This window comes from Lissotriton vulgaris, chromosome 4_1 (assembly GCF_964263255.1).
Source record: "Lissotriton vulgaris chromosome 4_1, aLisVul1.2, whole genome shotgun sequence".
Lineage (NCBI taxonomy): Eukaryota > Metazoa > Chordata > Amphibia > Caudata > Salamandridae > Lissotriton > Lissotriton vulgaris.
Window position 1 is genome coordinate 583,359,220 of NC_141691.1, and position 25,366 is coordinate 583,384,585.

The following is a 25,366-nucleotide window of genomic DNA, read 5'->3' on the forward strand; positions in this document are numbered from 1 at the left end:
ATCCCTAAGGGGTACATCCTCAATAACAACTCGGTGATACCTTTCCACACTAATGCAACAATCCATATGAACCCAACAAAAACATTTGTTGTATGTAACCACATGTGTACATCAACAAAATTATGATGGGTAGTCAGATCGAGTGTTTATCTGAGAAGGTTCCATGGAAAGGTATCACCGAGTTGTTATTGAGGATGTACCCCTTAGGGATCAAGTTCCAAGAGTTTCCCCAATTCACAACAATTTTCCTCCATGAATCACCGTGTGTTAAATCCATACGTAAAAGCAGTCCATTTAATTACAGATCTAAATACATCTCTGTAAAGTAACTAGATTCACCACTGCTGTACTATTTGCTTACTTTGCTTGGCCATCTAATTGCCTTAATGCCTTGCCTTATTTCCATCTATGTCACCGGTGCATTTAATCCAAAGCGCCATTTATTTGCAGGCGTTTAAACGCAATACCGAGTGCTCCGTGTCTATGCGGAGTGTCTCCGTTGACGCATGCGCGTCAGCCATGTCTGCCGCGCATGCGTCTCTCCGTAGCGGTAGTGCGCATGCGCGACGGAGTAGCGGAGGGCGCGAGCGCATCACCGAACGCCCGGAGGTTTTCTCCGTATTTGGGCATTCACCGGGTTGCATTATTCAATTAACCTTCGCTAATTACCAACAGGCACAACATATATAAGGGCCTCGATTCCTTTGTAGCTCACTTCATCGGAGCCGCGTTGAGGGAAGGCAGGCGATTAGCTGTTGCAGTAACCGTGAGTTATAGACCACAGAGAGAAGCAGTTTTACACTGTACTTGTGGCGCTCTGATGACAAAGTTTTCCTACTGAACCCCTGATATTGATTTCTTAGGTTTTCTGATTAGAAAGGAAGGATTCCCCAATATACGCTAAAGGCTCATGAAGTCCTGTATTTGGGAACTTTAAGTAAGATTTGTATTCCTTTCTGTTGTGCTCTCCTTACACCTGAGCATAGAGTAATGTTGGTGTTGCGTGTATATATGTTTGTAGTGTCCTTTTTCTTCTTTTTTCCTTTCCAGGTTCCAATTATTTTTTGGGTTTTACCTGATGTTTTTTCAGAGAAGCATGATTCTTCTCCTTCAAACCTGTGACATTTAGACTTGTATGTTTATCTATGATTTTGTCTCCACAGGTTCTTACGCCAATTGGGCGCAACGACACTCACTAACATTTAACATTGTGAGGAACATTACACATTGTGGTAATTTTATTTTCACTTTTACATCTTACATGTGAGTAAGGGGAGGGTAAGTGCATTAACCCTTGTCCTGAAGAAGGGGGCTTTGACCTCCGAAACATGTTGACTTTTAATACAGTGGTTTGATACCCTAACACGTATCTTTCTAAAACCACGCCCTGCACTTTTATTTTAATAATACCAGCCGGGGATTTAATAAAGTTTTTTTCTCCCACGTGCCAGGTATTTTTTAACTACTCACCTTTTTCCACCTCACCTCACTCACACTTTTGTAAACACACACCCCCACACATAGTTCACGTCAAGTGCTCCTGCGTATTCGCGAGTCGTAGCACGCTGCATCCCGTAGAGGGGTGCGAAGGCCCCGATGATGAAGCATGACACCAAGGGGCCTGTTGGTGTGTGAGGGGCATTTAAACAACACTGTGTGTTCCCCATCACTCTAGGGATCACTATCACTTTGAGTGGATTCCACTTTGTTTATTCGTATGACTCGGGAGACTGAATCCACTGACTCTCTCTCTCCCCCCTCCTGTTAAAATCCACTGTCATAATCAGCACTTAGTAGAAATGAAATACTGTCAGAAATTAGAATAAAAGAATATAAAATCACTGTAGCACAAAGTAACAGTTAGAAATCACAGCCAGTATCTACTGGTAACAGGTAAGTACCACCTGCGCAACCCTAAACACCTTAGGAGCATGTCACGCAGGGGACCAGGACCTCCCTAGGACCACCTGTACTAAAAAGAACAACCACCTAAGCATAAAATACATTTAGGGGTATACCAGAACACATTACCCATGATGCAAGAAACGCATTCAGAGGAGTAATAAAGAGAAATACATGATGCCTAAAACATTCAGAGGTGTTAAGAATAAAGCACATGATGCAATAAAATACATTCAGGGGTGCAGCGCAAGAAGACACATGATGCCTAAAACAATCAGAGGTGCAGCGCATGGAAAGAAAGACACATGATGCATAAACCTACACATTCAGAGGTGCCAGAACATAAGTCAATAGCGCAAAAACACACAGTAGGCAATTACTATTAAAAACATAGGAATAACATTGCGCATAACTTACATACGCCACCACCTGTGGCAGTCCCTAGGCCAACTGGCCTTGTTGGGGCTCAGACGCCCTGAGTCTCAATGTCAGGGTGCGCTGCCATGCAGCGCCAGTCTCAAAGTACAAAAGCCTAAACGTGGCAGCTGCCCACAAAGTGCTGGGCAGCTGGGAACATCACTGAGAAGGCCTAAACGGTGCAGCTGCCCACTAATTGCTGGGCAGCTGGGAGATCACAAACTGTGGCAGGGGCTCTGAAATAAAGGAGTGCCCCTTGAGCACAAACTGCGCCACATTGAGCCACACAGACTCTGAAACTACTGTGCACCCAGCGTTGGAGCCACACGGGCTCTTAAATACAGTGGTGCCCCCATGAGCCTCACCGGACTCTAACCCTAACACTCAGAGGCAGGAGGGGGCGGGCACCGGCAATGTGCCCCGACGCCCCCTCGTAACTAAAATGGCCCCCCAAGAGCCAAACAGGCTCTTAAACAAAATAGGGCCCCTCTGAGCCTCTCTGGGCTCATACACGTTGGGGCGACCCACTGCCAACCGGGGCCGCCCTTGAAGCCTTCATGGCTTCATACTGCCAAAGAGCGCGGGCTCGCGCTACTGGGGGGGGGGGGGCGGACACCGACAATGTGTCCCGGCGCCCCTCCCCTTTGTCTGCCCCACTCACCGGCTGCTCCCTTTGCTCTCGCCGGTCTTCGGTGCGGCGGGGGCGGCTTCGCAGCATCTGAGGAGCTCCTGCTCCTCGCAGACTCTCTTTGCTTTGCCCGGTCCCCCGTCTCGGGACCGGGACTCAGGGTGGAGCCAGCAAGGCTCCCGGCGGCAATCTCTTCTCTCTGCGGCGGGGGCAGGCACCGGCAATGTGCCTCGCGCCCCCTCCGCGACCGCTCCGCTCCTCCAGGGCTCCCTCAGCAATGGGAGCCCTGCACCGGCGACACTAGCCGCCATCTATCGGGCGCCTTCTTCCTGCGGCGTCCTCCTCACCCAGCAGCTTCTCTCCTCCTCTCTGCTGCGGGGGCGGGACTTCCGGCCGGCCGCGCTGGGATTGGCCGGCCGGCCAACCACTTCCGGGTCGCCGCGGGCAGCGCGGCGGCCCTTTCCTTAGACAGGCAGGCGCAGGCACAGTTTCCCGAGGAGTGGGCTCCCTCGTGGAAAGTAAATAATATCCGGCAAGGTCCCTGGCAGGGTAGGCACCTGCCAGAGGACAATAAATCCAAAATAAGCGAGGTGGGCACTCGCAGGATAGATAATCCAAATACGGGCAACATCGCAGGGTAGGCACCTGCCAAGTCTCACGTATCGGGCGTGAGACGCCAAAACGCCCGTAATATCGCAAAGAGCGCTCTCAAGGAGCTAGAGGCATAGACAAGCCCACAGGAACGACCCCTGCATCAAGAAGGGTCCCAGGGACACAGCAAGTCCATCAATAAAGTCCCCCCTGGAACAAAGGGGGCAGAGTCCAGTCAGCCCCCAGCAAGGACAGCACACAGCAGGTCCCAGCAATAAGTCCTTCAGGAGTCCAGTAAGCAGGGGGACAGTCAGGAAGAGTCCCCCATCAGTCCATCAGGTGTCCAGGAGCTGGGAAGGGCCCAGGGATTCCCCTGGGCCCCAGCAGCAGCATGCCCCTGGCAGATTCAAGTTAGAAACAAGAACATTTTGGAAGGGGACACAGCCCCTTCTTATACAGTGAAAAGTCTTTGAAGTCCTTTGAAGTCCTTTGAAGCAGGCAGTGTGAGATCCAGCTAGAACTGGTTATAGGGAAGTCCCTTCAGTATCAGGGACAGAGGTGACAGTCGCCCAGCGGGAGGTGGAGCCAGCTTTGTAGTTAGGCAGGCACAGCCCTTCACTATCAGGTGCCATCTCCTCCCACTTCCCTGGTAGCAGATGCTGCCTTTCATCCATGGGCTGACTTCAGACAACCTCCTGGGCTCTCCAGCCCCTGTCATCCTCAAACCAGACAGTTAATCCACAAGCAGGCCCAGGCACTCTGGGGCAGGCTCACCAGCCAATCACACGCCAACAACAACTTACACAAATATGCCAACTTCCAAAAGTAGTACTTCTAGACTAGACACAGTCATGCCGCATATATCATTTTGCAGCATTCATTCTCACGAGTTTGTACATACCAAACTCGCCCCTGCACTCCCCACACATCAGGAACTACCATGGGCATACATATTCCACATTCATTCCTATGGGAGGGCAGGTCACTCACCACTCATTCACAGAGAGCTCAAGCACTTTACACTGTACCACAGTGAAAAAGTGCGCAGAGGCCTAAAATCACCAACACCAGGTTCCAGAAACAGGCTAGGAAAAAGCAAAAAGTCTGGGGGTGAACCTGCCCAAAGGGCCGGGTCCAACATTCACTGCTTGAGAACATGTTGTGTACTATTTGTTGATCCTTATTGCTAATATGTATATGCTGTTTTTTTAATTTTAAAAAGCTTTATTGAAACCAGTAAAGATCACGGTACAAAATTATATTAACAATCATAAACGGAGTACAAAGATATCATGAAATATATATGAAAAGGTGGAGGTGAAAACGTGATATATCGAACTTTTCCAAGAACTGAAACCAATGCTGAGGACAATCTTAAACAGTTATGAAGGAAATGTATTGAAATGGTTTCAAAAACGTTCTCCTTAAAAGTGAGGAGGTCCATTATGATGTCATTATATCAGTTGGCACAAGAGAAGGTACAGATAGGGAAGATAGCACTATAGAGACGAATGGACTTCACCTGTAAGTGCATTGAAAAGATATGTTCTGTTAGAGTTCCGGGAAAAGAATGAGAAAACTCTTGAAGGTGTTCAAATAAAAAAGAATGGAGTACTAAGGATGGTGTTTATTCTATGTTTTAATGAATAACTTACTTTGAATGTGGAAGAGTGAAGTACTTAGTGCATAAAAAAATATCAAAAAGATAAGCCTAAAAAAGTGTGCTCCAAGTGGTTTGAATCTGAGATTTTTAATTGCATATCAGATTAAAGAGTCAAATGAAATACTCTTGTGGAGAGGATGTAGCCTTACGGCTAGATCGGTCGACGTCAAAGCTGGGGGGCCGGGTTTGAATCTCGGCAACGACGCTCAACATCCTGTGATTCTGGGCAAATCACTTAATCTCCCCGTGCCTAACAAAAAAAATGAATGTGTCCTCATGTAATGAAACTGGTGCTTTGTAAAGCACTCTGATACCCAATATCTTTGGGTCTAGTTCGCGCTACATAAAAACCAAAAAAAAACAAGCTACTTGTGATAACTGACTGAATAGAAGAAAAGGCAACCAAAATGTTTCTTTGCCTTGTTCGCATATGGATTATTTATATAGTGGTATTGTTTCTAATTAGACACTGTTTTTTCCTGGCTTAAAAAAAAAGAACAAAACGTTTTCCTGTTGTAACTTGCTTTGAAATTATAAATTTGGAAATGTGTTACAATCTTTCAAATTTGTACTCAACATAAACAATATTAACAAAGATTAGTAGGTGTTCATTGTCATCTCTTTGAACTGCAAAGGGGTAGTAGGCCAGTTCATAAAACAATTTGCATAAGTAATTACATTTCGGTAAAATTTGAGTGTGCAGCCAGATATGCCAAGTCTTGAGTCTCAGAATATGAACTTTTAGTTCTTTTCATTTTTCAAACACAAATATCATTTACGGCTTGAGAAAATCTCAAAATATTTTAGATTAATGTTGGTCAGAAGCACAAGGATAGGGTCAAGGTGTTTCTCCATCATTACTTATTTTAGTAAAAATAGTTTAAACGTTAATTGGGAAGATCCATTAATGAGGGATTGTCTGCACTACAGACAATAATCAGGAGTAAGTATAGCCCAGAAAAAACATGCACGTAAACCTAGAATTTGCATACGTTTGCATGTGTGTTGCTGCGGATATTTGTGTATCACAGAATATATGGAAATCCACACATGTTATAAATGTAAGTTTATGATATGTGAATCTCTACTGAAACTGGTCCCTCAGTCTGTGCTGTGTTCCTGAAAAGTCTGCTGCTCCTTAATTTTGTTTTTTCCGTCTTGAGGTGACTGGTTTCCTAATTAATGTAATATAATTCCTTTTTTATTTTAGCTATGACAAAGGTTCCACCTACAATGTGTTTGTTGGAAAGGGGCAGCTCATTGCAGGAATGGACAAAGCGCTCATTGGAATGTGCGTGAACGAGCGTCGATTTGTGAAGGTCCCGCCAAAGCTTGCCTATGGGAATGAAGGAGTTTGTAAGTCCAGACATCTGTACATCATATTTGAGTTGTTTTTTTCTTTAGATATTTGCTTTAAACACGATGTTGGCACACAGTGCTAGTTTAGCATCCTGTATTAATTCCTTATTATAAATATTGAAAGAAGTTATTGAGATTGAATGCAGGCGTATTATTACAACAAATTCTGCCTATCTTCCTGCAATGGCTTTGCCATCAATACAAATTTGTAACTTTAGTTGAGGTTTTAGGTAACAGCAAAGCACAGAATTGTATTGTTAGCTATATTTGCCACAAAGATGTATGCAGTTTCATCTGTTGCACATATGTTACATCAGAATGGAACATACCCAATATTTTATTTAAAAATAAAATTAAATATGCAAAACGTTCCAATGATGAGCTAATCTTACCCGCTTGAACCTCATGGACTAGATGAGTGGCTGTGGTTGTATTGTGTTAAATTGATTGTGTTAAATTGACAGCTTTTAAACAGTCCGTAGAAATGAAACCAGGAATAGATTTGAGAGTCAAACATACTTTTAAGCAAAGGTGCACCACAACAGGGACATGTGAAAACTAAGGTCTTCTAGTTTGCACAAAAAATATTTACAAAAGAAATTTCTCATATAAAACTGGACAATTATTTTCTCAAAAAAGATTTTTCTTTATTTATTCCAAATGTTAAAGGACACAGCTGACGCGTTTCGTCCCTACGGGGACTTCTTCAGGGCGAGATAAGTAGAGGAATCTCCTATAGCGCGACGATGTTGTAATGGAGAGGTCCAGATGTGACTTCTATGGTTAAGTTGTATATAGAAGCTGGAACACTGGTTCAAGGATGTCCAGAGTTTCGTTTGATACAATAAACAGAAAAATATTCTTTTATTCTTTTATTCTTTTATTCTTTTTCGAATTCGATAGGGGATCTACGGTTCCTGGAACTAATATTCATATGCAGTATGGTGGAAAAGGGATGTGTGTTGAATCATAGGAAACATCCCATGGGGTCAATATTTTCAAGGATTGCAGCAAATCCCAAGGAGTACTAAGCCATAGGTTCAGTGGCTTCAAGTATGACCCCTTTGTAATAACTGTGGTATGATGGACAGAGATTCGTGCTTAATTGAGTTCAGCTATAGATCGTGAAAAATCATAACGCTGTTCCAGATACGTCCGTGGTGGTGTGTCGTCCCCTTTCCGTCTGAGCCAGTTCGTCAGACGGAAAGGGGACGACACACCACCACGGACGTATCTGGAACAGCGTTATGATTTTTCACGATCTATAGCTGAACTCAATTAAGCACGAATCTCTGTCCATCATACCACAGTTATTACAAAGGGGTCATACTTGAAGCCACTGAACCTATGGCTTAGTACTCCTTGGGATTTGCTGCAATCCTTGAAAATATTGACCCCATGGGATGTTTCCTATGATTCAACACACATCCCTTTTCCACCATACTGCATATGAATATTAGTTCCAGGAACCGTAGATCCCCTATCGAATTCAAAAAAGAATAAAAGAATAAAAGAATAAAAGAATATTTTTCTGTTTATTGTATCAAACGAAACTCTGGACATCCTTGAACCAGTGTTCCAGCTTCTATATACAACTTAACCATAGAAGTCACATCTGGACCTCTCCATTACAACATCGTCGCGCTATAGGAGATTCCTCTACTTATCTCGCCCTGAAGAAGTCCCCGTAGGGACGAAACGCGTCGGCTGTGTCCTTTAACATTTGGAATAAATAAAGAAAAATCTTTTTTGAGAAAATAATTGTCCAGTTTTATATGAGAAATTTCTTTTGTAAATATTTTTTGTGCAAACTAGAAGACCTTAGTTTTCACATGTCCCTGTTGTGGTGCACCTTTGTTTAAAAGTATGTTTGTATCCCGAAGTTCTATATAGAACTACCATTGTGATGGTGGGTGGTTGTCAGTGTGCACACTTCTCCCTTGTTGATATTTAGAGGGGAAATATTAATTGGGCTATATTGGTCAGGTGCTTCTTAAAGTAAGGTTCCACCATCCAACTTGTTTCTTTGTTAATAGATTTGAGAGTGTTTAGGAACTCTTAGCGCAAGATTTACTATTCTCATTCGCAAACCAGGGGTGAGCAACTTCGTGTCACAAATCGACCTACCTAAGGAATATTAATTTGGTAGGTCACCATATGCATCCCTCTGGAGCTGATCAATTATTTGGGACCATTGATATATGGTGATGATTGGTTTCTTAATTAATATAATATACTTCCCCATAACAACTGGAAGTCATTCAATCCCATATCCGAAGCAGAAATCATTGAAATGGTAACCAGATCCAATCCCTTGTCACACATTGCGGACCCTATCCCTGCCCAACTGGCTCAAAAGCTCAAACTCACCCTAGCTCAGCTCTGGATCAAGATTTTAAACAGTTCCCTAAGAACCGGAATCATGTCACACCATCTCAAAATCGGCCAAGCCACGCCATTACTAGAAAAACGGTCTCTGACCCAAGCGACCTCAATAACTTCAGGCCCGTCTCCAATCTCCCATTCTTAGCCAAAATCCTAGAAAGATGTGTTCTCCTTCAACACACCTAAAACATGGACTGCAAAACCCTTCTAGACCCTCACCAATCGGGTTTCAGAAAAGGTTGCAGCACAGAGACCGCGATCCTGAATGTCATAGATTATGTCCACAAATCACTCAATAAGGACAGATGCTGTCTACTCTTACTGCTGGACCTATCAGCAGTCTTCGACACAGTAGACCACAAATTGCTCATTAATGTACTCCAAGAAAGGGTTGTAGCAGAAGAGGTGGTCTTACAGTGGTTCACCTCCTTTCTGCTGAACCGCTCCCAAAGAACAAAAATGTAAAACTTCATGTCTGACCTACTCCCCATAAGCAGGGGCATCCCCCAAGGATCAATTCTCTCCCCATCACTGTTCAACATTTACATGGAGCCCCTCTCCACCAGACTAAAAAAAGCCAACATCCCCTTCCTCCTCTATGCAGACGATACCCAGATCTACCTAGAAACTTTCTGCACTGGTGACATTCAGAGAATAAACAACATGCTAAGAGAAGACCAACACTGGCTATCCCTCAAACACCTGAAACTCAACCAAGATAGGACAGAAATCCTTCTCATATCCAACAAAGAACAAACCTGCCCCAAATCACAGAATGGCTAAAAAACATTGATGCTCTCAACGGTAATCTCATCCCGGCAGACTCCGTAAAATCATTGGGAATCACTCTGGTCCCAAGCTTAGACATGGTCAAACATATCAAGAACATGGTAAAGAGTGCTTTCCTCAACCTAAAACTACTCAACAAAATAAAACCCTTCATCCCTCCCAACGACCTTAAACAGACTACACAATCCCTGGTTCTGTCAAGATTGGATTACGGGAAAGCAAAACTCCCAGGCACGCCCAAATCACACTTCCCTCCCCTCAGATCAACTCTAAATGCAGCAGCCAGGGTGGTCACTGGAGTAAAGAAATATGAACATATCTCTCCCACTCTCAGAGAGCAAAATGGCTCCCAATCGAAATGTGTGCCAACTTCAGAACTGCTTGTCTCACACTCAAAGCTCTGCACACTGGCAAAACTGCCTACCTTGCCTCTAAACTCAACAAGGCTGGTCAGGCAAGGAATCTCAGGAGCACTAACACTCTACTTCTCATCCCTACAAAAACTCGCACACAAAAACCTTATCACGCTCCTTCTCTGGAAATGCGCCCAAAATTTGAAACTCCATCCCAGTCTATATAAGGACTAACCCCTCCTTGATAAAATTCAAAAGCCAGCGCAACAAAACTCTTCCGAAGGGATAGCTGCCCCCTAACATAGAATCTTGCCCTTTGGAGTATATAATCAATTTGATAAGAAGACTATTACATCACCTACTCTTAACTTGGTCCTCTGACTCCCCCCTCGCTCCCTGACCAGGATTTGTCACTAATCAATATGTGTTTACTATTGTTTTGCCTTGTATTCGATTGCTACATGACAAATGTTATAAAGAGCTTCAAAACCCGCGGGTCTGGCCAGCACTATATAAAACTCTTATATAAATAAATAAATAATAAATATATCCTCTTCTGAATTTCAAATCGAGACACCCTTTTCACACCCAGCCCAATTTTGAATTCGGAAAGGGTCGCAAAAGCCTTTTTACCAGATTGAAAGAATTTTCCGACTCATAAAGGAGCTTTTGTACTTTAAGAAAGGCATTTTGCAAAGCGTTTGCAGCCATAAAATCGTTTTGTAAATCTGGTCCTTAATTCCGGAAGCATGAAGCACTAAGCTGAACTGCTGGCACTTTAACTTAGAACTCACAGTGGAAGCTTAATGTTATCCTCCTGTTCAGCACCTACTGCCTCATTGTGCATCAATTGCAGCTTCCTATTCATATGTTGTGGAAGAATATAACAGCTGTCATTTTCTTTAATAGTGGAGTTGTACGAAAGTCAGCCTGATTTGTAAACAAGCTGTAAATCATCACTCATTTGTTCTTGCATATGTTTGGAGTAAATATTTAGTTTTTGGGGAATTCTCCAAAAAGTTCCAGGAATACTCACATTAGCATTTACCTGCCTGTTAGTATGCATGGTATGTTCTTAGTAAAAGTGCATTGACACCTGCAAATTCCTTACTACCACTCTGTATTATTGTCTGCAGTGCTGTCTGTTACGGACAGCTGAGGATAGAGCTTTCACCTTGCATAAGATTGATGCAAGTGACACCCAGCAACTGTAAGAGCCTTTTCATGGCCTGTGGGGCCACAAAAAATAGCTTAGTGGTGTTACTATGAGAAGCTTGCTACTTTCCACGCATCTATTGCTAGGTCACTTATATCAAGCTGGACAGTGAACCTGCGTCTTTTATTAACAGTGTGAACATATAGTGCCATCTGTTGTCCCTCAGTGCTAGTTGACGCAAAGCAGCAGCTTCACTGACCTGGAACAGTATCTCCATTTCAAAGGATGGGTTTGTATGGGTCCTATCTCTTCAAATGATCTCAAATGAATGAATGAATGACGTAGATGTATAAAGCGCAACAGATGCTCCAGCATAAGCGTCCCACCGCTAATTGCAGATGTAAGCAGGCAGGAAGATTAGTTATAACATTTGAGAGATAGGCAAGAGAGCACTCGCAGATCTTTAAAAAGATGAGTTTTTAGCTGAGCCTCAAACATGGACTGTGTCAGTGTATTTGTAAGATGATTCAGAAACAAATTCCAAAGTGCAGGCACCATATAGGAGAAGGCCCTGTCTACAGCTCCAGGTTTGTGAATTCTTGGCACAACTAAGAGATTTTGGTGGGCAGATCGTAGGTTTTTGTGTGGGTGGTATCGCTTCACTCTGTTCTGGGTGTAGGTCGGGCTTTAAAAGTGATTAAGAGTGCTTTAAATGTAATTCTACGGTTGATAGGAAGCAGTGAAGTTTTTTCAATTCCTTTCTAATTAAATTGTATTTTGGGATTTCCAGGACCAGGTGAGCTGGTGCTACCACCCCATTAACCTGCACTGCTGCCACCCACTAGTTCTCCTCAGCCTGCTGTCATAGTTCAACTCAAACATTTAGTGCCATGACCCACAGAAAAAGAGGAGGAAAAAGAACCTAATATGGACTCCAGTTCAGTGATAATGGGAACAGCTTGTATGGTCACGCAGTGGGGATTAAGGTGATGTGCTTTCAGAGAGCTGGGCCTATGAATGGGACAACCCTGTACCCTCGGTGGACTCCCCTCCTCACTTTCCACGGCTAGTCGATGGGGGTTTCCAAAAGTTTAATTTCCTTGTAACTGTCATTGAGTACAACATCTTTTAATTCGACTATAAGGATATGATTGTTCAGACCTATACCTATCCTGGACCCTGTATAGGAAGATCTAACATGTGTCAAAACCTAGCCACAGGATCCATGCCATGAAAAAAGACAGACTCCAAATACATCAATAGCTTTCCTTACAAATAATAATACGTAATCCTTTATTTCCAGCACAGTTTTGAGGCGAACTTGCATTGTCCCTCCAAGCCATGAAGGAACGTAACTTTGACACAACTGTAAAGAGAATCAGCTAATTTGGTACCTCATCCATTAAGGTAGCTAGTGCCAGCGCTATCATGCCCTGGTCCTATGGGAAGAAATTACATCTTTCCTAGAGAAGGTTCATGAAGACTACTGCACATAACCCAAAGTCATTCTCTGAGAGGGAGAAATTTTTCTTCAGCTCCTATCCATGCCTCCGTAGTCACCTCCAATACTAGCTTTGGGCGCAGGAGTACAGGAACTGTCCTCCACAGATGTGGTTGGCTGTGGAGCACCTCTTTCCGCATGGAAATTCAATCCAGAGTTAGTGAAATGCTATTCGAAGACCAGTGCCTTGTTTGGCAGACACTTGGATAAAGCCCTGAAGACAACAAAGCAGACACTGACATGGAAGATCACTCTGCAGCTTTCAACGTCACCAGTGTTTTTCATCCTACAGGTGCCAAATCTACTGTCAAGGAGGCATCTGCAAGTCCTCCTTTAACCCTACCTCCAACTGGCCTATTACTCACAAAGGCTGGCCAATACCCATGTATTCAAGAGTAGCGCAAAAGCAGATTCTCCTTATCGAACAAGTGAATGCTCCATGCCTGACATATACGACTCTTTGTGCTGGCCCTCCCCTCTAGAAACCAGAAGATTGGAATTAATGGCTGGGTTACGAATTGCCTTGCATGGGTGTACAGTTTCATTGTGCTTTTCTGTAAATGTCACAGTTAAAAAATGAAAGAAAACCATCTCTAATTACAGATGGAAATCTCTTCAAACCCTTCCGCAAGCATGGGTGATGAAGGCGTAAGAACACCAGTGCGTCTATTCAAGGTTCTTTCTTGAACACAAGAAGTCTGACGAGTAGTGCCCTATCATGTACCTAAGGAAGTTCAGCTTGTTCATAAAGCAGCAGTGTCTCAGGATGGTTTCCCTCCTTGACATCCTTCAGCCATCAATAGTGGTGGTTTCCTAGCATATGTCGATTTGGAAGATGCTAACTTCCCCATAATGTTATTGACACTGCAAGTACCACCCACTGCAAATTGCTAATTTATTATTGTTATGCAACTTATAGCTCAAGTACCATTTGTGTTAACGTCAAAATATAAAGATGTTCCATAATCAAGCTGTTTCACCAAATTGACTTTCTTGTTAGTAGTACACCCAAAGTGTCCATCTTTTACTCATATGATTTAAGTAGAGTGGAATATTCTTAAATATATGAAGGAAAATGTTAAACTGCATTGGTTTTGACAAACTGCTTTTTGCTTACTTTACCATCTGGTGGGGCAAGATACTTTAATAAGATCCCGCGGCTAGACTTTACAAGCTTGGTCTGATAGCAATAGACAAATGGTTGCATTGTCTAAATTAGATGAGTGCTTTACCACCTCTGATGTTCGGGAGTAAATTAATCCTCTCATTCTGGTGAGATGTAGGAATACAAATCCCCAAAATATTGCTAATCCTTGTAATATTTTGTCTGGGTGCTCATGCCATTTGATACCTGGTGAATCAGAAGGTGCATGGCAATCTAGTACTGGACATTCACTTAGCCATAGATACTTTAGTACGTTTTACTAAGATCAGAGGCAGTTTTCGCCCATTCCCAGAGGAATTGTGTTTGGTACCTCAGGAGAGAGGACAACATTGCTCAGGATAACAGTGATCTTCTGAAAAGAACAAGACTGTTTTGAGAAAAAAGGATGCATATCTTCAAATATGAGAACGGCCAGAAGCAGCATATCTCAAAAAAGTTGTTTTTAAAGGAACTACACATGATTATGTACGAGTTTTAGCGAGTACTACTTCTTTCATTTCAGGCACTTCAGAGCTCTAAAAATCTTGAAGGAGAAAGTCCACTTTGGTCGCTTCTGTGGGATGTTATATGCTGTTGGGCAATGAGTCAGCTTAGATTTTGTCCATTCCATCACTCAACAGAAACCACTTAGTTGCCCAAGGTTATTAAGCTCTATAATGAAAGATATTCCTTGACTTGAAAATTACTTGACTAGAAACTCGGGCAAATTCAACGACGGACGCTTTCCTTCAACCAGTAGAACATGTTTCCTCACATATATTTTATTTTACCCTGGTATTCTAGGCTGTTCTCCAGCTAAACATGGTGATTCACCTAGTTTGCTGGAGGAGCTGAACAAGAGTAAAAGTTGGAGAGCAGGAAAGATCCTGTGGGTATGCTATGTGACAATAAATACGTTTAATTCATTCTTTCATTTAGGGCATACTCTGTGCAAATTTAGAAACACTTGCCTAATTTTCCAGCCTTTCCAGGATGATTCGGTGTTCCTCTGAATGGTTGGCCGCAAAGACTTCAAGGAGTATCAGGACAGGTTTTTTACGGCACTTATGCCATTTATTATGCCATACCGACTGGTCATTTAAGCTTTTGTGATAAATGTCATTCAAGTAATCTCAATTTTTGGTTGAAGTTTAAGTAAATGGCCTTCTTTTGTTTTATTTGACTGTAACATTCGACTATGATCCCCTATTTTTAATTAATAGAATCAATTACTTTTGTTCATGATTTTATGGTCCTTCATAGGTAGCAGTGAGTATTTAAGTCTTTTTCTATTATGTTTTTATTCTTATCATTTAATAATCCATTGTCAAGCTTAATGCATTGTTTGAAGTCTTCATTTCTTCATTTGTGTTTTCTTTTTAAATCTGTAAAAACTTGAAGTTAAAGTTGTTTGTTGGATAGTGGGCTGATGAGTTCCTCTACATTTACAGCTGGCGTAATACCTCCAGATGCAGTGCTCCATTTTGATGTTCTTTTAATGGACATATGGAATCCTGATGACTCAATTGAGGTGGAAACTTATCACAAACCTGACGACTGCACTCGTACTGTTCAAGTGTCAGACTTTATCCGATATCACTACAATGGCACACTTCTGGATGGGACTCTGTTTGACTCCAGGTAGCTTTTTGAAGTGACTCAAATTTTCCTTTCACAAATTATATGTCAGGTTTGCATATTGGCTGATTGGCCAAGGTTTATCTGCAAACACCCTGATGAGTAAAGCATTTGTGGACCGTTTCTATATAGTTGGGAACCATTGCATGATTTGATGATTTTTCTCCTATTTAGCTCCCAGATTAAGCACATTTACTAATAGTGTTTCTTATTTCAAGGGTAAAACCCTTTTCCAAACCACTTCTGTAATTGAGGTTGACGCACAACTTCATAGGAAAGCCTATTGTTGCCTTATTAATAACATTATCTGTCCCCCAGGCCACCATCTTCCACCTGGTGAACAAGTCAACTGCATATTCAGACTTTCATCATGCCACATTTTGTGTAGATTTGGTCAAAAAGGCATAAGTTGTAAAGCAGATACTAAAAATGTTTTATTTTTTAGATTTAACATAGCTGAATTTAAACATATAACATTAAAAAAACAAAATAAGAGTTCTGATTGGCTTAATTTTATCAATGTTAGTAAGCATTATTTAATATGATGACTGAACTACCTCTGAAACATTTTCCAAATGCATCCATCTTGGTTCTCATGCGTATGAGCATTTTTTCCCAGTGTTTTCTATAGCGCGAACTAGCATCCAAAGGTATCCGAGCGCTTTACATAAGCACCAGTTGCCTTACATACTAACATATTCATTTTGTTAGGCACGGAGAGAGTACGTGATTTGCCCCGAATCACAGGATTTTTAGGGTCCCTGTAAAAACTCGAACCGGTTCTTCCTCTTCGAGGTCGCCTGCTCTAGCCGTTAGCCCACATCCTCACAGATCAACGCAGGGATAACACAGATGGGTTGTTTAAACATGAAAACAACTTAACTCCAATAAAAGCATGGTTCATAGGCCACTGAGGGATAAAAAAGAAAAGATCCTTCCTTGCATTCCTGTGGAGTGGGTTAAGATTTAGGGTGAAGGGGAGCTCACTTCCTAGCATACCACCACACATTTTCTGCAAGTTGCATTATCTTAAATGCAGTGCACAATCACTACTTTACTCAGAAATATTGGAGTGTGCACCATTAGTGGCTTTGTATCTCTGCACTCATTTCTGTATTATTGTCCTTTATCAGCAGAGAGTAACACTTTAGCTTGTGGTTGCTTTGGAATGCTGCTGCTCATAGTATATTTAAGTTAAGATTTACTCCAAGAGCACAGTTTTATTTAAGGGACTCACCAAGTCAGTTATTCCAAGGAGGAGCCAGTCAAATTACAGAGTTGGGCACACTACCTAGCATATCAGCACATATGTTGTCCGAGATGTATTATGGAACTGCATGATAAAACTCTCTTTAGTTTACTGACAAGTATTGAAGTGCTCACAATTGTTGGTGCAGCCATTGCAGTGTATCTGTGTACGTATGTTTCTGGATCATTGCCCCTTCGTCAACAAAGAGTAACACATCAGTTTAGTGTGCTTGGAAATGTGACTGAAAATCTGTTCAGGTTAAGTAACACTCCAAGGATGCAGGTGTGTCCACAGGGGATCATCAGCCCAGTAACTCCAAAGAGGAGCCAATCAAAGGGGTCACAGAAAATCAGTGGGGTTGTGACATGGCAGAAGTGTAAAAAAGTCTCCCTTTCCAAGTGGCGTCAGCGTCTGTGTTGGTCATTTCCCTTCACAGTCTCTTTGTGCTTTGCTCTTTTCGCCTCTCTCCCTAGCTTTGATGAAGGGCAGAGTATGGTTGTTTATGTCTTCCGCCATGCCCATCGGCCAACAGAGAAACTATTACATTTTTCGTGCTCCCTCCCCCAGTACTTGACTATGGGTTGTTTCCGCCCCCACCCTTGGCTTTGGGCTATTTGGTGCCCTCTTCTTTAGCCTTTTTAAAGAGCTGGAGTTGTACTTGGTCTCCTCTATCCCACAGTTGGTAGAATCAACACCCATACTCAACAATGCTGGAGGTACGTGGTGGGCGCTCCATTCTCACAAACCCCAGGGCATCTGCCAGCTTCCTCTCCTTCATTGTCTGGTAGTTGAAAGAGGCCTGGGTAGTTAAAGGAAACCAGAGGCAATCCTATAGACCGCCTTTGCCCACAAACTGTAGAGGGCCAAGTAGGACCACAGGAGCTGACAGCTGCCCCATCATTGCATCCTTTTTGCCACTGTGAATCGTGCACCTGAATGCTGTCATAATTGTCAGGCTGGGCACCGAAAAATGGGGGGAAAATATTTTGTTTATTGAACAAAAGTCAAAAGCCAACCCACCTCTGTCCTTTGGCATGGTGTGGGGCCAAAGGGCAAAAAATCACTCTTGGTCCTTGGGAAAGGAAGGGAGTGATGCAAACTATTTGCCGACAGGGATGTGACATTTTCTGTAGACTTTTAAGAAGTACATTTTTAAAACAAGAAATAGAAATGCTTTATGGAGCCTCACATGCTGACAAAGCAGTTACATATTTGAACAGTGATTTTAAAAAAAGTGTTTCATGTTTTCCAGGTGTTGACGAGCACCAAGAGTGAGTTAAAGCAAAAAGAAAGCCATACCATATAGAAGTACTGAATTATACCACTTTTGCACAGGGGCTGCCCAGGCCCTTTTTAGGTCTCACCTGGCGATAGCAGCGCATGCGCTGCTCTCGCTATTCGAGTGCCTTTTGCGATCGATTCTCGGAAGGCTTTGCATGCTCGTGTAGGGATGGACAAAGATTACTACTCTCGCCATTTGTCCAAACCTAACAGCATAGCGTGCATTACGGACAGTGGACAGGCCGACACCATCTTTATTCCAAGCTTTCCATTGTCATGGCAACTAAGCTTCTTATCAGAAGCTTCGTCACGCTGGCTTGTTTTTATAGCGCAAACTTTACCCGAAGGTATCTGGTATCAGAGTGCTTTGCATGAACTCCAGTTGCGCTATACAAGGCTGTAACTTTTCTTGGCCATGCTGCCTTGCTTTAATTCTTTGTTTTCTTCTTCACGCGCCTGTTTGTCCAGGCGTCGTCCCTTATTTGATGGTCACCTATTGTGCCTTTTTTACGCATCACAATCAACTTTTACCTGTGTGCCTGCTATGAAAATTGATCATGGTCATTATTAATATCCTATTTTTTCATTGTAAAGCTCTCTAACGCCCTTCTTGGTCCACATTTGCGCTATAGAACACTGGCGAAATAAATAAACAAATAAAATTCCTGTAATGTATGCAACGCTTTCAGCAGTGTTGAAGCCCTTCTTAACTTCTAACACGTGTTATGCTGCAGATGGCCGCAAGATGATGCTGCTGCACTGGCATCTGATTGCATGAAATTTACTGGCTTCCTGAGACAATGTCAAGCAACCTGCCCCTATTTTGAAGATGAGGCTGACACATGGAAATGCATGGCGTTGAATCTCACAACGTGATCTTTACAGGCTGCCACGCACCACAATGAGAACCATGTTGAAGCATGTGAAAAGCGTGCATCTTCTGAGGGCCTCAGCCACGTTAAGCCTATTGTGCGGGCCGTGTATGACCAAAGAGGCTGCCCAGATCTGACAGGCTATAGTCGGACATCTCGACATCTTGATTGAGAGCGTTTCCGGATTGGCTGGTACAGTTGGGAAACTGTTCTTCAGCTACAAGACGAGGCTAGCTCTTTTGGCATCCATGTTCACCAGCCTCTCCCGCAGTGTCCCACCTTCCTATAGGCCGCTCATGATTTCTAGAGACCTTTGAGATACGGGTCTCTGAATCAACCTCTAGTGGTGTGGGTGGCCGGATGCTAAAAAATAAAATGCCTTCAGACACGTGGTCCGAAAAGCTCTTTACAAAGTCCTGGCAATCACGACATACAAACATGATAAGTGTCATCTACGGAGTAAAATACAGTGCTGAGCAGATGTAATTTATTGTCCACAGAAATTGAACAATTATTGAAAGCACTTCAACGCCTTGTCAGGGGTAGTAAGGGCTATATAAATGAAATTACAGCTGCAATAGAGCAAGCCGTCGAGGTGTGTAAAAGGGGTAGTTGTGTGCATCTATTTGTGATGTGCTGGTGTGTGTACGTTTGTTGTGTGCCTTTGTGTTCATACGTGCGTACGGTCTCTCCAGACTCTATCTACTCAATCTTTTCAGAGTGTGCGGTCTGTCCAGAGCGTGAGTCTCTTCCAAGTGTGCCTATCTTCTGCTACTGGCAGCCCCTCGCCTCTCTGCTTAACTGGGGGCACGATTCAGGAGAGCGCAGAGAAGTGATTTCAGATGAATTATTCTCTGAATGTCTCTGCCTGGAGCGTCTCTCCTGTGCAGAATCGCAGGCTATTTATGGGTGCATTGCATGTGTGCGTGTGCAGGTATGTATGCTTGTGTCTGAAGCAGGGCTGCGTACATGCTTTAGATCTTTACATGTACAATGGTTACATGTCTTTACGTGCGTATGTTTGCAGGTGTGTTTTATGTGCATGTCTATTTCTGCTTACTTTATTGTGTAATCACTTAAAATGCAATAGGTCTCGCCTTTCATTAAGTTAAGGCCATTTGCTTTGCTATACAATACCATTAGCAAAGCAAATGCAAATGGGTTTAACTTAATCAAAGGCGCGACCTATTGCATTTTCAATGCTTGTTTAAAGCAGTAATTTTCCTCTGCTCAAGGGCAATGCAAAGGGGGTTGCAAAAGGTCAGATACAGCTTTCTAAGGCCTTGGCTAAGTCTTGGTTGGTCTAAACAAAACAGGGACAGGCACTCCCACCATTTCACACCCTTGGGCATGATTGGGATTGAGGGTGAAAACAACAGCCACTAATGCTGCTGCCATTGAGTCTCATTACTACTTTACCCCATTGATGCACATTACTTCATGGAGCCATTGACAATCATGGTAGCTTTGGGCAATTAAAGTTCACTAAACTTGGGTCTACTGAAATGTATTAGTGTTGCCTCCACTGAGTCTCATTACTGCATGGCACCATTGATGTTCATTAATGCACCATTTAATGCTGCCACTAATGGGTGTTTTTATTACTACTAAACCCCATTATTGTTCATTAGTGCTAGGTGCCACTGATCCTCATTAATGGTTTGGAACATTGATATACCAAGTTTAGTATAATTATGTTTAACTGCATTTCTGTATCGAGGAGCAAAGAATCCTATGAGGGGTTAAAATGAGAAATGTAAATTTTGGAAAAAACCCTTTTTTTACGTCCCTACTTGACGAGTTTGCAAGAAATTTGCCACGAAGAAACTATATTAGATATACCTATTTTTTAAGGTTTGTGCTAATTTGCCAAATGGCACCAAAGTTATTAAGAACAAAAAAATGCATTTTTCATAAAAACTCTGACCTAACCATAGCGACACAGGTGCTATCACTTTTGTGATAGATAGATAGATAGATAGATAGATAGATAGATAGATAGATAGATAGATAGATAGATAGATAGATAGATAGATAGATAGATAGACCCTTAAAAACACAGCAAATGTGAAGTTGTAACTGAAAACCCCCTGAAATTGCTCAGTTAAGGTTAACTACATAAACTATACCTCAAGTGACATTGATGGCATCACTGTGTCTTTTTTAGCATTTGTAGAGAGCAGGAAGTCGCCCAGAAGTATTACAGCGCTAAACCTCTTGAAAACACCAGTCATTAATCTAATAGATTAAAGGCTAGTAATATAGAAAAAAGTTTTGTTTAAGATCTCCCCTAAAATACAACAGACATCCCTCTGAACAAACCGATAATAGTAAAATCTTCGAATGTTTTACAGATTCAAAAGAATAATAGGTTAAAGATGTTCTTTGTAGCCATTTTCTGACTAGGCGAGAGAGTGTGGTAGTTACTATATTCTCAAAAATATCACTTAACAATTGTATGCAATAAGGACGCTGGTGGATAGAGTGGGTAGTTAGGGACTATACATAGACTTACCAGTAAAGCTGCACAATGAAAGGATGTAGTCGGTGACATAGGGACAGAGATTGCACATAAAGTTCATCCATTAGAATTTATGTTTGATACCTGCCAAACTAGGGGCATATATTATGAAATGGAGTAATATATTACATGTCCTAACACTTTTGCAGAGAGAAATAATGTCTTATACAGATTGCATATGAACCTGCTAAAGACTTACCAACCTCTCCCATCCGTTTGTTGTGTGTGTGGCTGGTCCAAGTATCAGGGCACTGGTTGAAGCAGAAGGGGAGGTAATGGCATTTGGCAGATGTGCAGACCACACAATACCTTCAAGAAACTCATGACATGGATGAAGATATCTGAGGCCTATGAAATTGCATATAAGTGTTGAGACCATTTTGTGTTCACATACATAATACAGATATGGTGTTATGTCACAAACAGAAACATAAAATTATCTAAGTGTGGTACATCGGTATTAACATGGCCTCCCTGAGTGGGTGGTAGGGATGTGTTTAGATGCATTCACTGGATGTCACCCTGCTACAGTAAAGGCTACATCTGCTATTGCTATCAATGCACTGGGCTCTGTATAAAATAAACGAAGAGAGGAGCGTGTCCCTTGCAGCCGAACACAGAAGACTCCTGTGGCTGGTGCTCTATTGTCTACCAACTCTGGGGGGATTCATTCCTGCTGAAACCAGGCCTCACATATGCCTGTGAAGCTGTCCAGCTCCCGGGGGTCTCTCCGTTCCCAAATTCAACCTGTTTGGCTAGGCGCAGAGAGAGGCGGTGTGGTCGCAGCAAGGACGCCTATGCGTGACTGCACCTATCAACCAGCATTTGCAATGCAATAGGTCTCTCATTCACGCGAGTTTGAGCTGTTGGCATTGTAAATGACAATTCCTTTTATTTATATTTTGGGTTTTAAAACATAAAAAAAGGCATTGTCATTTACAATAATAATAGCTTAAACTCTCACAAATGCGAGACCTATTGCATTGCAATAAAGGGCCTTCTCGACTGCATGTTAGATTGTAAATATTAGAGGAAGAGACCGGCCTGCGACGTCTTCAAAGTAGTAATAAATAGTGCAGTGAAGAAGATGTGTAAGTGATGTAAATTACACAGCCACAAAGTGTGAAGTCAGAGTTACATATGATCCGAGCTATAAACACTAACAAAGCGCTCCAACACCTTTCGCTCTGTGATTACACTGTCACGGCTCAGGAGGAAGAGCGGGAGGGGGGGCTATTTCCTGCCCTCTACGTGATTTGAGTGTGCAGTGTGGCATTGCGTGATGTCATTGCTATATCTGTCCTAAAAAAAACACTCCAGCTGTAGTAGGGCCCTGGCTTCACCTCCTGGTCAGGGCAGACTGTGCTTTATGGCAGGCATAGAGGGAGGGAGGGATATCTTGGACGCAGCTCCGGCCTCATACAGTACCCCTGCTATTACTAGTGAGCCAGAGGCACTGAGGTGGTGGTATTGGTATTGGTGGTGGTAGTATTGATGGTGGTGGTAGTAGTATTGATGGTGGTGGTAGTAGTATTGGTGGTGGTGGTATTTGAAGTGGTATTGGAGTTGGTAGTGGTGGGGGTATTGGTGATGGTATTGGTGGTGATGGTATTGGTGGTAGTGGTATTGGTGGTGGTGATATTGATGGTGGGTTTTGTGGTGGTATTGGCGGTAGTGGTATTAGTGGTGGTAGTGATATTGGTGGTGATGGTAATCGTGATGGTGATATTGGTGGTGGTAGTCGTATTGGTGGTGGTATTGGTGGTGGTATTAGTGGTGGTGGTGGTATTGGTGGTGGTGTGATATTGGTGGTAAGCATACCTTTGCTTCTATTGAACTATCTGTAATCCACTTTTGGGACCCTCACTACTGACCAGCCGCCATTCTACTGTTGAACCAGTTTGGGACCTTTGTCTGTCGTTCCTGTTGTTTCCTTTTTAAACTTCAGTAAAGAGAAATGTCAACTTGTGAAACTAGAAGCAAGGCTGCGGCGGGTGGTACAAAGTTGACGGGCACACTGGATGACTTTATTATACATACTAACTCATTAATTGATCAGGGAATTGTACTGATAGAAAGAAGGGTCTCTCAAGACCTCGTACTAGCTAAAAGGTCATCCTTGGGCCATATTGCCTCTGCGCGCACCCCAGACAACTCTAAAATTATATCCAACCCTTTGCAGACTCATGCTGAAGTCCATAACACTCCTAGTGCTCTACCAGTTCTTCATGCCCTATCCTCCCTTGATCCCCAGGCTCCTGTCCCTTCGGAAACTATTCCGGTAGTTACATTAGTTAATACCCAAGCTGAGGACAGCAATAGCCAAACGAGGAGGAGACAGAAGGGTGCAATTCCAAAACGTAAGCGCACTAAGAACAACACCTCTGGAGCTAGGAAAGTAAATCTAGCTAAGGCAGGGAGCCTCAGTGATAAGGGTAGCACAGAGGTGACGAGGGAATTTAATTGGCAAAAGACAGGGACAGAAGAGGTCAGACCTGAAACCCTATCGCTACACCTGACCATCGTAGATGATACTATTCTAGATAATACCTTAGCTGACATCCTTGCTGACAGTACCTCAGCTGATAGTACAGCTGATAGTACAGGAGCAATAGAAGACAGGGAAGATCCCCTAGTATGCACCTTGACAAAACTTACTAAAACCCTACTCACTCCTTTAGAAGTAAGGCTTCATGGTATAGAAAAACCGCTCCATGATTTGCAGAAGGATATTAGATCCCAGAATATTAATCATGTTAAAAGAGCAAATCATGCAACTGTACCAGTTAGCAAACCCCAGTCATCGAATAAATGTCCAGCAGTGGTAAATAATACAATACCTAAGACCCTCCTGCTGAACCGCCCTAACCTAGAAGGCAACAATGCATGTGCTAAACCCCCTTTAGCAAACGAGCCCACCAATAAAAAAACAGTTGGCCCCAATACTCCCGCCCCAAACCCTGATATAGCCCAGCAAGAAAAGACCCGGAAGCGTCGAAATATCAATCTTCCGCCAGATGCCTGTCCCTTTGTGGTCGTCTTGACAGGGGTCCCGGAATTAGTCCCCTCAACTACAGAACCCTTTTGGGCACTTAAAAATAAGGTATCCCACTGGTTAAACAACAATCACCCTCTACCACCAAATATATTCAGTAACATCCTAATGGTCGAGAGAGTCCCTTGGGTGGGATACAATAGAAAAAGAACACAGGGGATTGTGTAGTTGTAACCTTTGAAGACCCCCGAACGGTGGAGCATATTTGCTTGGGGGTCTCTCGACATAACAGAACTACGATTATGGCTAGACCCCTATCTTATTTTTATATGCCTGTGGAGCAACCAGACAATGATGGAGTTGGACCATGGACATCAACTACGCCAGGGGAGGGAGGAGGCGCGAGGTGCACAGGGACTTGAACCTCTATAGTTGGGGAGGGGGGGGTGAAGATGGCTGGAACCTAACACAACGAAGAGGTGGGAGGATTAATCAAGGTGGTAACCAGCGCAGTGGAGAATGGTTAGGCCCACAGCTTATTCCATCCTTTATCCCCTGCCACAACCGGTATAGTGAACTGGAAGCTGTTGACTGACTCTCGGTAGAGGTAGAGGTCTCTCATGCTTCCCCTGTCTCATCTGTTGTATTTGATATCATTGACAGAAGCCGATCTAGGTCACCAGAATGTTGTGATAGTTCACTTCCAATTTTGCCTTCCTCATTATATGGGGATAATAATCTTAACGCCCAGGACTCAAATCACTCCATGTGCTTGATGACCGCTGAGGACCATTCTGCCCCGATAAGAGATGACAAATATGGACATATGAAGCCCATAGTATCTGAAAAACCTTGCTATCCGTTTTTAACAGACGGTATTGGCAAAGACCCTGCCTCAATACACACTGACGGCCAAAATAGT

The 25,366-nt window shown here is 43.0% G+C and overlaps 1 protein-coding gene across 1 annotated transcript in view; it reads left to right on the forward strand.

The window, feature by feature from the left end:
• FKBP9 (FKBP prolyl isomerase 9) overlaps positions 1–25,366 on the forward strand; it is a 181,343-nt gene that overhangs the window by 51,077 nt on the left and 104,900 nt on the right. Inside the window, exons 2-3 of the mRNA XM_086964801.1 lie at positions 6,412–6,557; positions 15,340–15,529. Of these exons, the coding sequence (XP_086820927.1) occupies positions 6,412–6,557; positions 15,340–15,529 (336 nt within the window). The remainder of the gene's footprint in view (positions 1–6,411; positions 6,558–15,339; positions 15,530–25,366) is intronic.